General features: G+C 36.4%; 1 protein-coding gene across 1 annotated transcript; it reads right to left on the bottom strand.

Annotated features, from left to right (window-relative positions):
• Positions 1 to 16,241: 16,241 nt before the first annotated feature.
• Positions 16,242 to 17,162, bottom strand: LOC100925118 (olfactory receptor 4C11-like). The gene has a single exon (XM_003773781.1). It carries the CDS (start codon positions 17,160 to 17,162, stop codon positions 16,242 to 16,244), a length of 921 nt encoding a protein of 306 aa, XP_003773829.1.
• Between the last annotated feature and the right edge of the window lie 344 nt (positions 17,163 to 17,506).

Genomic DNA, 17,506 nt, shown 5'->3' on the forward strand with positions numbered 1-17,506 from the left:
AAAGAGGGAAAAATAATTGTCCTACTATAATCTAGTTTTTAAGTTATATGAGTCATTCAGTGTGGAGGAGCTTCTTAATATGTTTTAAATAAATATTTATTTTTGTAGAAACTGACAGCAAGTGGTTTATTGGCATAGACTGTGTATGTAGGATTAAGCAGAATGAGCTATATAACACAATGTGTTATTACAACTGAGTTTTTGTTCTTCTAATGCATCCCTCTAATAAGAGGCTCACAGGAAAATCTCAGCATTTTCACTTTTAGTGCAATAGCTAAGGTTTTCCCTCTTTGGGAAAACTGCATTTTCATTTAGCATATACATTTTCACAACTGCTAATATGATCTAAATGAAAGAATAAAAAATACCAATTATTATAAATTGTTTACTCTAAGGTTTGATTTCCTAAAATACTTCTCTTTCTTCATTGCTCCACTTGTTTTAGAAATATGAGTTTAAATGTAATGTTGAGGTGACACAAGTATGAAAAGCAGAAATCCAATTACTATTGATGGGTCAAATGAGAAACTATACAAGATAGAAATTTTAGAGATACAGAATAATCCTGGTCTTAACTTGTGTAAGTACCAAAAAATCATTTCATTGAGGCATTCATATTATGGCAGTTTATTAGTAGAGAATAAAGTTAATTTAATGCAAACATATCGATCTTGACATATTAGTCCTTTGTAAAAACACATTAGAATTTTAATTAAAAAATTAAGTTAAACATTTTAAAAATCTTCTCTCCCCTGTTCCTCATGGTGAAAAAAAAAAAAAGAAACTGGAAAAAAATTACATCTAAGGATTCTGATAAAGGCTTTATTTCTAAAATATAGACAATAGACCCAAATTCAAAATAATTCAAGATATTTTCCAATTGATAAATAGTCAAAGGATATGAACAGACAATTTTCAGATGAAGAAATTAAAAGCATTTCCAGTGATATGGGAAAAATTTCTAAATCACTATTGATCAGAGAAATGCAAATTAAGACAATTCTGAGGTACCACTACACATCTCTTAAGATATGTAGATAACTAGAAAAGTAATGATGAATGTTGGAGGGGATGTCAGAAAACTGGGACACTAACTCATTGTTGGCGAAGTTGTGAACTGATCAAACAATTCTGGAAAGTAATTTGGACCTATTCCCAATGAGCTATCAAAACTGTGCATACCCTTTGATCCAGCAGTATCCCTATTGGGCCTGTAATCCAGTGATACATACAGAGAACTTAAAAGAGGGAAAAGGACCTATGTGTGCAAAAATGTGTGAAGAAGCTCTTTTTGCAGTAGCAAGAAACTGGAAACTAAATAGATGCCCATCAGTTGGAGAATGGCTGAATAAGTTATGCCATATGAAAGTTAGGAGATAATATTGTTCTATAAGAAATGGTCAGCAGGATAATTTTAGAATGGCCTGGAGAAATTTACTTGAACTGAGCCTAATAAAATTACTAGAACAAGAGAACACTGTACGCGGCAACAGCAAGATGAAGCAATGATCAATTATGATGGATGTGCCTCTTTTCAACAGTGAAATGATTGAGGCCAGTTCCAATGGTTTAGTGATGAAAACAGCCACCTGTACCCAAAGAGAGGACTTTGGGAATTGAGTGTGAATTAAAATAGGATTTTTATTCTTTTATTGTTGTTTGCTTGCATTTTGTTTTCTTTCTATTTTTTTTCCTTTTTTCTTTGATTTTTTTTGTGCAGGATATTAATTGTGGAATATGTATAAAAGAATTAAACATGTTTAACATATATTGGATTGCTTGCCATCTAGGAAAGGGGGTGGGGAAAAGAGAGGGAAACATTTAAAACACAAGGTTTAGCAAGGATGAATATTGAAACTTATCTATGCATATGTTTTGAAAATAAAAAGCTTTAAAAAAAAAAAAGAAAGTTAAAAAGGGAGTAGATGTGGTTTAAGAATTTCAGGACCATAATTTGAAATTGGTTTCCAGAATTGGCAGACTTAATCACTTTTCTGCAACAGGTCAATTAATGTACCTTGCTCCTTATTTTTTTTTCTTTTTTTGTTTTTTGGAAGTGCTGTTTATTTTAGGTTTCAGAGACTTGTTTCTATGTTTATGACTTGTTTCAGAGTTTGTTTCTATGTTGGCAACTTCATTGATTTGTGCTTTTGCAGGGAAGACTAAAAATTTGTTTTTTAATCTACATATTGCATTTTATTTGTGGTTTGTGGCTTTTATAAAATGTTGCTATTTTTCTATTGAATTTATAGCTCCAAAACATTCTATTCAAATCTTTTTGATCACTTACCAGTTGGAACATTACTCTTATTTTATATCCTACCATGATTGGTCAATTGTGTAATGGGCTGAGGTTTGAGTTGATGCACTGAGATCCCAAGTACATGAGGCTAAATAGTAATTGGGCTATACTCTATTAATATACATGATTGGATAAAGAATGGTCCCTGCCCACTCTCTGTGCAAGTCCTGATGTGTTGTACAGGAAATGACGATTTTGGTGGGTGGAGGCAGAGAGAGGAACAGGAAGAGAAGCTGGGAGAGATGGGGCCTGGATTCCTTTCTCCTGGCTGCTGGTCGTGTGGCTGTTGGTCTAGCTAGCTTCTTGACTCAGCTGCACACATTGCTATCGCCGATTCTCTTCCACCTCTGATCCTTCTTCACTGAGAATAAAGACTGACGATTTTCCCCTAACCTGAACTCCAGACTCCTGCTGATTTTAAAAATACACGGTCTTCACATTTGGTGCCCAACGGTGGGAACCAAGGACTGAAGAAGTCTCCGGTGACCAGGAACTTGGGTGAGTATTGTTCTTAAAAACTAAACCAGTAATCTTTTTTGGCTAAAATGGGACAAATGCTAGCTAAAAACTCTCCATCCCCGCCCCCAACCCCCTCAACCCCTTCAACCCCACCACAAGTGGTGCTATAGAAAGCATGTTGCTGATAGAAGGACAAAGGTTTATAACTTGGGAACAGGTCTAGACTTGGGTACATTAAACCCATTCCCGGTTCAGAGGGACCAGATCTCTGAGAGATCTGGACAACAGTTTCAGCATATTACAAAAAAAGGGTCCTCATTCAATTTCCATCGAGGTATTTTGTTTATACAATATAATTAGTTGCATTAAGAAACCCTATCCCTAGAAGAAGAAAAACCCATTGCTCCCCCAGAGTAGCCAAAGAGGCAGGCCTGATATTAAGGAGGAAGGAATGAAGAGATTAATGACCATATCCCCAAGGGATGGAGACTTAAATGAGCAAAGGGGAGTTTCCACCTAGAAGGCATTCAGCCCCACCTCAGGAGGTGATTGAATCCCTCCATCAACCCACCCCTCCAGGATTGAGGGAGGAGGGGGGGTGGGGCAGTGAAAACCATATCCCCCCAGCATCCCCAGTATCCAAAAGGAATTAAAGAGGCAATGAAGGCCAAAGAAAAGGGTAACGCGAGAAACTCCAACCAATATCTTTCCTTAATTTCCCAGTTTAATGCCGCATCAACAAAGTCAAAATACCCCTTTTCATAGAAATCATCAAAGACCGAAAAACCACCTTTATGGGGCACATCAGCTTTGTTAAGATCTAACAAATTTGGCTTTTGAAATCTTGATCCTAAAATGACAAATCTATAGCAAGATCCTAGAACCTGGACAAAAATTACATGTGGTTTTGAATATAGGTCTGATACATGTCAACAAAAATAGTCAAGATTGTTCATGCTGGATCACCTTGACCACTAACAGGATAGGTCCCATCAGACGTCACAACACAGATTAATTTCCAGTAGCACAAGACAAATTCTTAATGCTATCAAAGCTGGACTTCGATTCACAATAAAATGACAAAAGTGAGGCCTTCAAAAAATAACAAAGGGCCAGATGAACCCTTTTGACTTTTGGGACTTTGCAACTTTTAAACAAGAACTAATGGGGAAAATTCATCAACAGATGTTTTAATAAGGCAACTTGCTAAGAAAAAATCTAATGATTGTGCAGAAGGATTATATTAGGACTGGCAAGGATGTCCTTTAGAGGAGTTCATAAGATTGTGCCACAGTGGGCAAAATGCCTTTTATAGCCAGACTATGATGCAGACTCCCAAGATCCCAACATTAGACAGGGTCCCTTCTGGCAAGGGACTTCTAGAGAACGCAATGCTTTCAGTGTGGTGTAGGGATCTAAAGCTCAATGTTGGTATAGAGGCAGAGGGAAAGCAGGGGTGGGGGCAAGACCCAGTACCCCATGTCCAAAATGCAACAGAGGGCTTCCATTGGGCCTCGAAGTGACAGGTTCAGGGGAAATGGGAAGGGAGCCCCAAAAAAATACTTGGGGCATGATGGCAGACAATGGTGCACCCAGAGAGTGCCTAGACGGCCAATACCCCAATATGACCAATCAGCCAGGAAGCCATATGATGGCAGAAAGGGATTATACAATCAATCAGCCAGGAAGCAACCTGATGGGAGAAAGGGATTACAATTAGGGAGAATAGAGTTGTATGCAGCTGAGATAACTGAGATACCCCCTGGAGAGGTGAAATCTGTTCCTCTCCAGCCTATGGATCCTTTGCCTCCAGGCACAGTAGGCTTGACTATTTTACCTCCTGAGAGCATGTACAAAACAGTGTCCATCCACACACTGATGTGGGAAACTGGGGAATGTGTAAATAATATTCCAGTCACCAATACAGGCAGACAATGTGTGACTTATCACCCAGGAGAAATAGTAGCATCAGATTTACTCATACAGAATCCTAAAAAGCAACCCGGTGATAGTCGCCCAGATTCTGATTCCAGATCACAAAATCCAGCAATATAGTGAACAGCAGCTGTAACAACTGACCGACCTATACTCACTATCTATATAAATGGCCTTCCATTAGAAGGATTGGTAGACACTGGTGCAGATTGGACGGTCATTAGAGGTGCCAATTGGCCCAGTCACTGGCCAAAGATTAAAGCAGACACCTACATGTCTGGCATAGGAGGATCAATAGCAGCTGAAGTTAGTGCTGCCCCTATGAGATGGACTTTTGAAGGCAAAACAGGAGTTTTTACTTCTTTTATAGTTGAAAAAATCCCCATCAATCTGTGGGGAAGAGACGTTTTATAGCAATTAGGGTTAAAAATGAGTACTTCGGTTTTTAAGCAGGGCTGCTGTTGAAGGCCTGCAACACTTTCACCTGTTCCTATCCAATGAAAACTGATACACCAGTGTGGATAGAACAGTGGCCCTTAAGTAACGATAAAATTCAGGCCTTATTACATATAGTACAGGAGCAGCTTGACCAAGGACACTTAAAACCTTCTCTAAGTCCTTGGAATTCCCCAGTGTTTGTTGTGAAAAGAAATCTGGAAAATGGAGGATGTTAACGGATTTAAGAAAAGTGAATGAACAGATGGAAACTATGGGAACTCTTCAGCCTGGACTTCCATCTCCTACTCAGTTGCCTAGAGAATGGCCTCTTTGGGTCATAGATATTAAGTATTGTTTCTATTCTATCCCTCTGGATAAGGAGGATATGAAAAGATTTGCTTTTCAGTGCCCAGCATAACTTAGCTGAGCCTTATAAAAGATATGAATGGACAGGTTTTGCCACAGGAATGAAAACAGCCCTACTATGTTCAAATGTATGTTGCTGCTGCTCTTGCTCTAAGAAAAGCATTCCCAAAAGTTATGCTATTACATTACATGGATGACATATTGGGATGTGCACCTGAGGAACAAATGTTAGAAGCATGTCTACAAAAGACCATAGAAACACTAAGGAATTACAATTACATAGCACCAGAAAAATTCAAAGACATGCTCCTTTTCAATATTTAGGATATGAAGTATACCCTAAAGTGCTTACAGTTCAAAAACTGTCCTTAAGAACAGAAAAGCTAAACACATTGAATGATTTTCAGAAATTGATAAGAGATATCCAATGGATAAGACCAGTGTTAGGTTTGACTACCTATCAGTTACAACCGTTATATGACATTTTAAGGGGAGACAGTGCTTTAAATTCACCACGCCAGCTTACAAAAGAAGCTCAAAAGGCTTTGAGAGAAGTTGAATTGGCTTTATCCAATGGGGTTGAAAGAGTCACTCAAAACCCCTTGGAGATACCAGTTTTTGCCACACAAGAGGCACCCACAGCAGTCCTTCATCAAGGACACAGTGTGATAGAGTGGGTGAACCTCCCAGCACAACCAGATCAAAGCCTTACACACTACCCAGTGCTTGTGGCTAGAATTTTATTAAAGGCCACTAAGCGAGCAATACAATTATCTGGGACAAGACCTGACAAGATATACACCTTTTATACCAATACACAAATTAATGTGTGTTGTGAGACCATCAGAGTGGCAAATTTATTAGCCATGGCTCCAAATTTTACATGGGTCTCCATTAAAGATAACTAGACTATTACATAATTGGCGATGGATTCTTGAAGAAAAGTTTCTAAAGTTCCTCTTCAAGGACCAACTATCTTCACGGATGCATCCAAACATAATATTTGTGCTGTGTACTCTCATGATCTAACTATAAAGAGAGTAGTCAGAACTCCTTTTCAGTCCACTCAGCAGAATGAATTGTACGCGATCATTCTAGCTGTTACTTATTATCCAGGAGACATAAATATAATATCTGATTCGGCCTATTCAGTAGGTGTGGTACAAAGAATTGCCACAGCCCAAATAAAATTTGCAGCCTCTAATATATATCGGCTCTTTAAGAAACTTCAAGAGCAAGTGAGAAAGCATCCAGGTAAGATCTATATATTACATGTCCATTCTCATAGTGGACTTTCAGGTCCCATATTTGATGGCAATTCAAAGGCAGATAGCCTTCTAACTATGTTGGTTAATACCCCTTTATTCCAGGAAGCCCAGGCATCTCATTCTAAATATCATCAGGCTGCTCGAGCTTTACGTTTACAATTTGGAATAACAAGAGAAGAAGCTAGGAGCATAGTAAAAGCCTGTACGGCTTGCCTTCCTTTCCACGCTCCTACACTGCCTCCAGGGAAGAACCCTCGTGGTTTGAGACCCAATGAAATCTGCCAAATGGATGTGACCCATTATAAATCTTTTGGTCGTCTGTCTTTCATCCATGTTGTGGTAGACACCTTTTCGGGATTCACTTTTGCAATGCTAGCAGCAAAACAGACAGCCCAAGGGGTAACTGAATTCCTCATACAAGCATTTGCCATTATGGGTGTGCCACAAGCAATAAAAACAGACAATGGTCCTGCTTATACTTCGAAACATTTTGCACACTTTTGTGCACAGTATAAGATTTTACACACCACGGGCATACCTTTCAATCCTCAAGGACAGGCAATAGTAGAGAGAAGAAACAGAGATATGAAGATGCTCCTCCAAAAACAAAAGAAAGGGGGAGCCACAGGTAACCCTAGAGAACTTCTAAATTTAGCTCTTTATACTATTAACTTCTTGATTTTTGACAAAGATGCACTGGCTCCGGCAGATAGGTTTTATAACCCACAGGAAGGTCAGTGTCCAGTGTGAGCAGCTCCACTATCTTTAGATAATCGCCAGGTGATGTGGAGAGACCCAGAAAGTCGTGAATGGAAAGGACCAGATAGGCTAACCGCTTTGGGGAGAGGGTTTGCTTGTATCTCTACAGGTGGAGAAGGAATCAGATGGGTGCCAATGAGCCATATTTGCATTGTCCATCGCAGAGAGACTGAGCAGACCCTTGAAACAAAGGAGAAGACCCAAGAAATATCGGGTGGTTCTGTTGCTGATTGTGCTCACCATTGAAAGAGCGTGGCAGTTATGGCGTTTGACTCCTCAGGAATCATTGGATTCTCTGAGACATAAGACTTGAAAACTCTCAGGAATCATTGGATTCTCTGAGAAATGATAAGACTGTTACAGGACTTCAAAATCTGCTGGAATCATTGGATTCCTAACACATAAAAAGACTTTGCAGGACTTCAAAAACTCAGGGGATCATTGGATTCCCTGACATGTAACAATGGAGGTAGATTGGTTTTGGACTATCTCTTGGCTGCTGAAGAAGGTGTATGTGTGACTGTTGTTTACATACCCTCCTTCTAGGATTTCTGGTGATCTCTTCCAACACCATGTTGATTTATATTGTTTGCCATTCCGCTACTTGCATGTACAATTCATGTTTGTTACACCACATCGAGCCTGCACTGACTGTGGGAGAGTCATCCTAATAGCCTCTGCGTTATTACTATGTGCTTGCATGTAATACCTCCCATGCTGATGGGTTTGTGCATAATAAGACCCTTCAGCCCAGAAACCCGCTAGCAACCCCCACTTCCCTTTGGTGCTTTTCATCTCCCTTCCTGAGATGTCAGGAAGGGCGTGATCATCTCCTTTTTGGTGCTTTCACCTCCTTCCCTGAGAAGTTAGGGAGGCTGTGATCACCTCCCCTTGGGGGCTCTGACCTCCCTGAGGAGTCAGGGATGGCATGACCACCTGTGTTCTAAAATAAAAGAAAGTGGGAGATGTAATGGGCTGAGGTTTGAGTTGATGCACTGAGGTCCCAAGTACATGAGGCTAAATAGTAATTGGACTATACTCTATTAATATACATGATTGGATAAAGAATGGTCCCTGCCCACTCTCCGTGCAAGTCCTGATGTGTTGTATAGGAAATGACGATTTTGGTGGGTGGAGGCAGAGAGAGGAACAGGAAGAGAAGCTGGGAGAGATGGGGCCTGGATTCCTTTCTCCTGGCTGCTGGTCGTGTGGCTGTTGGTCCAGCTAGCTTCTTGACTCAGCTGCACACATTGCTATTGCCGATTTTCTTCCACCTCCGATCCTTCTTCACTGAGAATAAAGACTGACGATTTTCCCCTAACCTGAACTCCGGACTCCTTCTGATTTTAAAAATACACGGTCTTCACACAATTGAATATTTTAAAACATTGGGATTTAATCTCCCAAAAGCAGTTAACAATTTTGATGTACATTGGATGTAATGTGTTGCAGGAAAAAAATAATTAATTAATTAATTAACAATTCGCTAAACAGATAAATATATGAAAATAGGTAGGAGGATTGAAAACAAATTTTACAAATAGCCTTTCTCTTATAATCCAGGAATCTCCAAGTCCCTGGATAATGGACTGTCTGTCACCATATCTATAATTAAAGTTAATCTTCCTTTATACTACCTGACAGTGCATGTGGTTTATTGACATGTTATTAAAATATTGTTAAAAATTCATGGACATGGGGCAGCTAGTGGTGCGGTGGATACAGCACTAGGTCAGGAGACCCTGAGTTCAATTCTGACCTCAGACAGGTAACATTTCCTAGTTATGTGACCCTAGGCAAGTCACTTAACCCCAATTGCCTCAGCAAAATAATAATAATAATAATCCATGGACACCATATTAACTCCTAAATAGTATCTTTATAATTAGCACATATCAATTGACTTCTTCAAGTTTGGCTCAATCACCATTAAAAATAGAAGTCACTTGGGTCCTGCATACCTTCTTCATGGGCATTTTTTACTTCTGTATTATGCTCAATGTCTGAATTGGATAATATAATTGTGAGTTGAAGGAATTCAATCAATTCAAGGATTTCAACAAGGCACTATTACCAGGAAGACTCACTTAAGAACAACAGAGGCCCATTTAAGGATAAGAATAACCTGTCAATGCCCTTCCCTGCTTGCCTCAGAAAATTACTCCTAAGGCTCACTTAAGGCCCTCTTAAATTCTACTCACCTTCAACAAAGGCCTTCTGTCAATGCTGTTCTCTGTGAACCATGTGGATACTGAGACCCAAGGACTCCATTTCAAACACACATTTAAAAATACATATATATATATATAAATACTCACATAAATAAATATATCATTATTATCTAATTTATAGCATTGTTATGGGTTGCATTAAATATTGTATTTAAATCATTTTGAAAATTATATAATTATTAAAATATATACCCTTTCAAATCCAAACAATTTCTGGAAGTAGAGGCAACAGCAACTGGCAGCTAAATTTGTCAAATTGGGAATTGAAATAAGTGTGAGGAGAAGATTTTGTTCTAGAAAATTATATGCTTAATTTAAAACAAGATGATAAAACCTGATTTTTAGTTATAAGATCACTGATTGAGAATCAAACAATAATTTAAAGGTAATAATGCAAACCAGTCATTCTACAATTGAAAAAAAAAGCAATATGAAGAAGGAAAGTTACTGGTGCAATTTATTCAAGTTGCTAAACTCTTGTTTGTATTACATAAAATTAAGGTCAACACTTTACCAACACTGGAAATTCCCACAGGCTAACTAACTTTTAAATGATTCAATGTCTTTTCTTGTAAATGGAAGATAAAAGTGAAAATAACATTCATTAAGCACTAGGAAACTTTTTTTCAATAGCATTTTATTTTAACAATTACATGGCAATATAGTTTCCAACATTCATCTTCATATGATTCTACATTCCAAATTTATGTCTCTTCCCTTCCCTTAGCTTCCATCTACCCAAAACAGCAAGCAATTTAATATAGGTCATATCATTATAAACACATTTCCACATTAGTCATGTTATGAAAATCAGAACTAAAAAAAAAAAAAACCATGGAAAAGAAAAACACAGCATAAAAAAAAAAATGAAAATGGTACACTTTGATCGAAACACAGTCTCTATAGTTCTATCTCTGGATGCAGATGATATTTCCCATCCCAAGCCTATTGTTGTTGTTGTGAATCACTGTACTGCTAAGAGCTAAATTGATCATTGGTGAGTATCATAAATGTTTGCTGTGACTATTTACAATGTTCTGCTTCTGCTCTCTTCATTCATAATCACTTCATGCATGTCTTTTCAGAATTTTCTGAAGTCATCTGTTCATCATTTCTTATAGGACAATAATATCCTATTGCATTCACATAACATAGCTTATTCAATCATTCCACAATTAATGGGCAGTCACAAAACTTCTAATGGCTTGCCACCATGAAAAAGAGCTGCTACAAAGTCTTTGTATATTTGTGTCTTTTTTCCCTCTTTTATGATCTCTCTTTTTTTTTTTAATTTAATAGCCTTTTATTTACAGGATATATGCATGGGTAACTTTACAGCATTAACAATTGCCAAACCTCTTGTTCCAATTTTTCACCTCTTACCCCCCACCCCTCCCCCAGATGGCAGGATGACCATTAGATGTTAAGTACATTAAAATATAAATTAGATACACAATAAGTATACCTGACCAAAACGTTATTTTGCTGTACAAAAGAATCAGACTGAAATATTGTACAATTAGTTTGTGAAGGAAATAAAAAATGCAGGTGGGCATAAATATAGGGATTGGGAATTCAATGTAATGGTTTTTAGTCATCTCCCAGAATTCTTTCTCTGGGCATAGCTGGTTCAGTTCATTACTGCTCCATTGGAAATGATTTGGTTGATCTCGTTGCTGAGGATGGCCAGGTCCATCAGAACTGGTCATCATATAGTATTGTTGTTGAAGTATATAATGATCTCCTGGTCCTGCTCATTTCACTCAGCATCAGTTCATGTAAATCTCTCCAGGCCTTTCTGAAATCATCCTGTTGGTCATTTCTTACAAAACAGTAATATTCCATAATATTCATATACCATAATTTCTTCAGCCATTCTCCAACTGATGGACATATGATCTCTTTTTGATACAGACCCAGTAGTAACTCTCCTGGATCAAAAGGTATGTGCATTTTTATAGTTGTTTGGAAATAGTTCCAAATGTCCCTTCAGAATGACTGTGTTGATCCACAATTCCACCAACAATGCATTAGTGTCATCATTTTCCCACATTCCCTCCAATATTCATCATTATATTTTGCTGTCATTTTAGTCAATCTTATAAGTATGAGGTGGTAACTCACTGTTGTCTTAATTTGCATTTTTTCTAATCAATAATGACTTAGAACATATTTATATGATTAAAGATGACAAATTTGTTCATCTTAAAATTGTCTATTCATATCCTTTGAACATTTATCAATAGGTGAATGACTTGTAATATAAATTTGTCTCAGTTCTACATACATTTTAGAAATGAGGTTTTTATCAGAAGAACTGTTTATAATTTCTCCGCCTCCCTCCAGATTTCTGCTTTCCTAATAATGATGGCTGCATTCATTTTGTTTGTGAACATTTTTTTTAATTTAATCTACTAAAATATTCATTTTGCATTTCGTTATGTTCTCTATCTCATGTTTGGTGATAAATGCCTTTCTTCTCCCAAAACCTGAAAAGTAAAAAATATACAATCTCCCAGTTTGCTTATATAATCACTTTTTATGTCTAAATCATAATCCCATTTTGAACTGATTTTGGTATAGAAGATGAGATATTGGTCTATGGATAGGTTCTCTCATACTATCTTCTAATTTTCCCAGGAATTCTTGTCACATAGTAAGTTCTTATCTAGGCTCTGGAGTCTATGGATTATTAAACAGGAGATTACTATAATCATTGACTTTTGTGTCTTGTGTACCTAATCAATTCTACTGATAAACTACTCTATTTCTCAGCCAGTACCAAATGGTTTTGATGAGCATTGCTTTATAATATACTCTTAAATTTTGTTATTCCATATGAATTTGTTGATTATTTTTTCTAGCTTCATAAATTAATATATTCTCAGTTTGACTGATATGGCATTGAAAAAATAGATAATCTTAGTAGAAGAGTATTTTTATTATATTAGCTCAAGCTATCCATGAGAAACTGTTATGTTTCTAAGTATTTAGATATGTGTAATTGTGCTCATAAAGTTCCTAGCTTTGTCTTGGAAGGTAAACTCACAAATATTTTCCATTATCTACAGATATTTTAAATGGAATATCTTTTTCTATCTCTTACTACTGATCTTGGTTGATAATATATACAAATCCTCATGAGTTGGTGTATATCCTTCGTATTTTGCAACTTTGCTAAAGTTTTTACTTATTTCAAGTAGCTTTTTAGTCAGTTTTCTAGGATTCTTTATGCCATCATGTCATGCCAAAGAGTGATAGTTTTGTTTCCTGTTTGCTTATTCCAAATCCTTGAATTTATTTTTTTTTCTTCTTGCTGAAACCAACATTTCTAGTACTATAGTGAATAATAGTAGAGATAATGGGCATCATATTGTCATCCCTGAAGTTGTTGGAAATGTTTCTCATTTATTTCTATTACAAGGAATGCTTGCTAATGTTTTTTGGTAGGTAATATCTTTTTTTTTTTCACAAAAATTCCATTTATTCCTAGGTTCCATAGTGTTTTTATTAGGGATGGGTGCTATACCTTTTCTGAGTCAATTGAGGCAATCATACAATTTTTGTTAGTTTTATTATTTATATGGTCAATTACACTGATATTTTCCTGTTATTGAATAAGTCCCAAATTCCTGGTATAAATGCCACTTGGTCATATTGTGTTATCCTAATTATAAATTGCTTTTATTTCTTTGCTAATATTTTACTTTATAGCTCACATCAGTATTCATTAGAAAACTCTTATTCTTTCTCTGTTTTAGCTCTTTCTGTTTTAAATATTGGCACCATATTTAGCACCAGAACTTTAAAATCTTACCTCATTTGCTCTCAACAACAATTCTAGAAGGGGAGTGTTATAATATCCCCCATTTGATACTTGTGCATACTAAGGCAGACAGATGCTGAGTGATCTTCATAAGGACACATAGATATTAAACACCAGAAACTCCATGGGAATTGGAATCTTCCTGACGTCAGGCTTCTCACTCACTCTATCTGTGTCATAAGTCTAAGTACTAATCAAATAATCACATTTGCCCTTAAATGGCATTTTAAGAAATGCCCAGATTTCTAATTACAAAATTGTACATATAACAACAAGACATAAATTCCAATGTTAAAATACTTTAAGTGCTATTCTTAGTTTGGGAACAAAGAAATTAGAGAAAAAAAAAAAAAAAACTCTTACTTTCTTTGTCTCTCAATCTCTCTATTTCTGTCTCCTTTCTCTTTTTCCATGCTGTTATTTCACATAAAAATTGGTTTTCTGTATAAGAGGTGATCCTGAGGAAAACTCTTCCCTTTTCCTGTCTGTGTGTGTGTGGGGGGTGGGGGATGGGAGGGGAGAGAGTATGTGTGTGTTTGTGTGTTTTATTTTCATTATTTTACTTTCTTTTTTGTCTCTTCTGTCTTCTCTCTTTCAGTCTTATTTGTGTTTTTCTTTCTGTCTCTCTGTATATCTCTGTTTCTATCAATCTCTATCTCTGTCTCTGTCAGTCTCTGTCCCTGTTTCTGTCTGTCTCTCTGTCTCTTCATCTCTCTGTCTGTCACTGTCTGTCTCTGTCTCTCAATCTCTGTTTCTCTGTCTTTGCATATGTCTGCTCTCTAACTCCCCCTCCCCTTCCCCTTCTGTCCCTCTTCTTGCCCCCTCCTCCTTTTCCCCTCTCCTTTTCTATCCTCTCTCTCTCATTCTGTCTGTCTTTCTGTGTGTGTGTGTCTCTCTCTCCTCTCTCCCTCTCTCTTTTTAACCCTCTCTGTTTCTGTCTATGTGTCTCTGTCTCTCTGTCTCTCTCTGTCTGTGTGTGTGTGTGTGTGTGTCTGTCTGTCTGTCTGTCTGTCTCTAGTCTCCTCTCTCTTTGTCTCCATAGTAGGAGGTGGTTAGGGACTTTTAAAAATGAAGATGATGGGATTTTTAAATACAATAAACAATGTTCTAAGAAAAAATGCTGAAAGCAGAATAATGTCATTCACATTGAAGGATGTAGAAAGGACAAAGGACATGGTAACTATTACCATGTATGTGCTGTTAGCATCTCATCATAGGACCACAATTATAACCATTCATTAAGTTCAAAGTTAGAGCAAGGGACTATATCCAACTTATCACATCCTGATTTTCATACTCTCCAGCCTGACATTCCCTTCAGAAGATAGAGATCTAGTTAGTCCCACTGATTTATTGACATCTGTATACTAACTACAGATTTGTCAATCAAGATGAGACCACATGCAACTCAATCAAAATTCTGTCTCAAACAAAGGCAACAAATTATGTTTCATGGCATATCATAATACTTACTTGATAATAACAAAAAATAAAGATTTAAAAATAGAATCTTAAAATGCAGTTAAAATAAGGTTATAACATACTGATTTTTGTTTGCTTAGTCTTTGATTCATTCCCACCTTCCTTCTAAATTTCTAAAGATAATTGTCACTTGAGATAAAAACAAGATAATTTATATCCATCAATATTTTTCATTAACAATTTATTGATTACTTGCAAATGAAAGTTAAATAATTGGGGAAGAATCATAGATTAGTTGACACCTTTTGTGTAATTAAGCCCTCACTTATAAGAGATTTTTTAAATGATATGTCTCAGAAACTACTTTCTTTTTTTATGAAATTAGAGATGCAGAGTAGAGTACCTATTTCTACTATGAAATGCTATGAATTTCCTACGAGATATGCCTGAAATGTATTACAAAAATTTATCTTTGTGTTTGTGTGTTCAGATTTTAGCTGGAAAATTAACTCACTCTACTGTGTTATAAGTCTAAGTACTTAAGGTTACATCATAAATGAGGGCAAATGATTCAAGAGATTTATTAATTGGTGTCTGAAATAGAAGTTATCTTACAATTTTAGACTTCAATATTAAGTTATTTGACATGATTTTTTTAAATGAAGTATCTATTTTTATTCAAGAGATAATTTTACTGACACACATTTTAACAATTACATATACAATGCATATAGAAGTAAATAAACTTCCAACTGAAAAGGTGAGAGTAACTTAAGAGTATGATGATCAAACAGTAACTGCCAATAGTGATAACTACTATAGAACCACCAGACAAATAATGCCTATTTTCTTCAGATCTCCTTTAACCCACTTAAGCATTTGTTCCTTCCTTCTTTCATCTATCTCTGTGCTTTATCCATTTTCTGATAAAATCACAGAATTCGGAGTTATTTTTATTATCCTTTTTATGTGTTTGTATTTACTTATTAAAATGTGAGATTTTTGTTATTTTCTTTAGTGGGGAAGAAAGCAATAATAATTTATTGATCATCTATTGTATTCCAGATACTCTGCTAAGCACTTTGATTTGAATTGATTCTCACAACAACCATCTGAGTTAGGTATTAATATTATTATTATTATTATTATCAATTATTATCATTTTATACATGAGAGCCTGAGGGAGAGAGCTATGATGTAACATGCTAATGACTTGGAAAGAGACATTACATGCTTTATTTGTCTGAATTTAGTCTATTACTCCATAGTTTAACCATAGCATTTTTAACTTCTGCATTCCTTAGGGTGTAGATCAAGGGGTTGAGCAAGGGAGTTCCAATGGTATAAAACACAGATACTAACTTATCCACAGGGAAGATAATTGGGGGCCGAGTATATATAAAAATACAAGGGACAAAAAATATAATGACCACAATTATGTGGGCAGTACAGGTGGATAAGGCTTTACGCTTCCCTTCTGCACTATGATTTCTTAGTGAATAAAGGATAAAAATATAGGAGGTCATTAGAATTGTAAAGCTTGCCATGCATACAATCCCACTATTGGAAACAACCAATAGGTTTATCACATATGTGTCAGCACAAGCCAACCTCAACAAAGGTTGTAAGTCACATAAATAGTGATCAATCACATTGGGACCACAGAAGGGTAAATTAAATGCAGGAGCAATCTGAGTGATAGAATGCACTAAAGCCCCCACCCAAGCAAATATTACTAAAATCCCACATAATTTCTGGTTCATGATGACGGTGTAGTGCAGAGGTTTACAGATGGCAACATAGCGGTCATAGGACATGAGAACAAGGACCAAGACTTCCATGCATCCAAAGAAATGCATACAAAATAGTTGGGTCATGCATCCATCAAAGGAAATAGTCTGCTTTTTAGAGAGGTTGTCTACAATCAGTTTGGGGGCTATAGTACTAGAGAAACAAGAGTCTGCAAAGGACAAATAGGTCAGAAAGAAATACATGGGAGACCCAAGTGTGGGACTGGTCTTGATCGTCAAAATGACCAGCAAGTTTCCTAATACAGTTGCAGTGTAGAAAACTAAAAAGATGGCAAATACTACCTTCTGTTTCAATGGGTCTTGTGTCAGTCCAAGAAGAATGAATTCAGTCACATTGTTTTTCATTTCTGTCTTCAATGAAAAAAAAAAGATACATATGAAAACTAATCATTGCATGAATGTAAGAAAGTAGCATTAGGAAACTATGTCAAGAGACCATTATATGTTCTCAAATATTCCAAGGTATCTGTTTTACTTGTACCATTAAAAGTCTCATATGAAATTTACTAAAAACATGTCCATCCCAGAATCTATTGCAATTCATTCCCCAAATTTCTTGAGCTTGTATATAAAGGAGTATCTACGTTCGTAGAAGGACAGAATATAGCTAGAAAATTTATTAAAGCTAATATTTGATGAAAATTGACCCTCCCTTTGCTTATTATTGTCCTACTAGAGTCAATCGAATT

This window comes from Sarcophilus harrisii, chromosome 6, assembly GCF_902635505.1.
Source record: "Sarcophilus harrisii chromosome 6, mSarHar1.11, whole genome shotgun sequence".
In the NCBI taxonomy this organism is placed as follows: domain Eukaryota; kingdom Metazoa; phylum Chordata; class Mammalia; order Dasyuromorphia; family Dasyuridae; genus Sarcophilus; species Sarcophilus harrisii.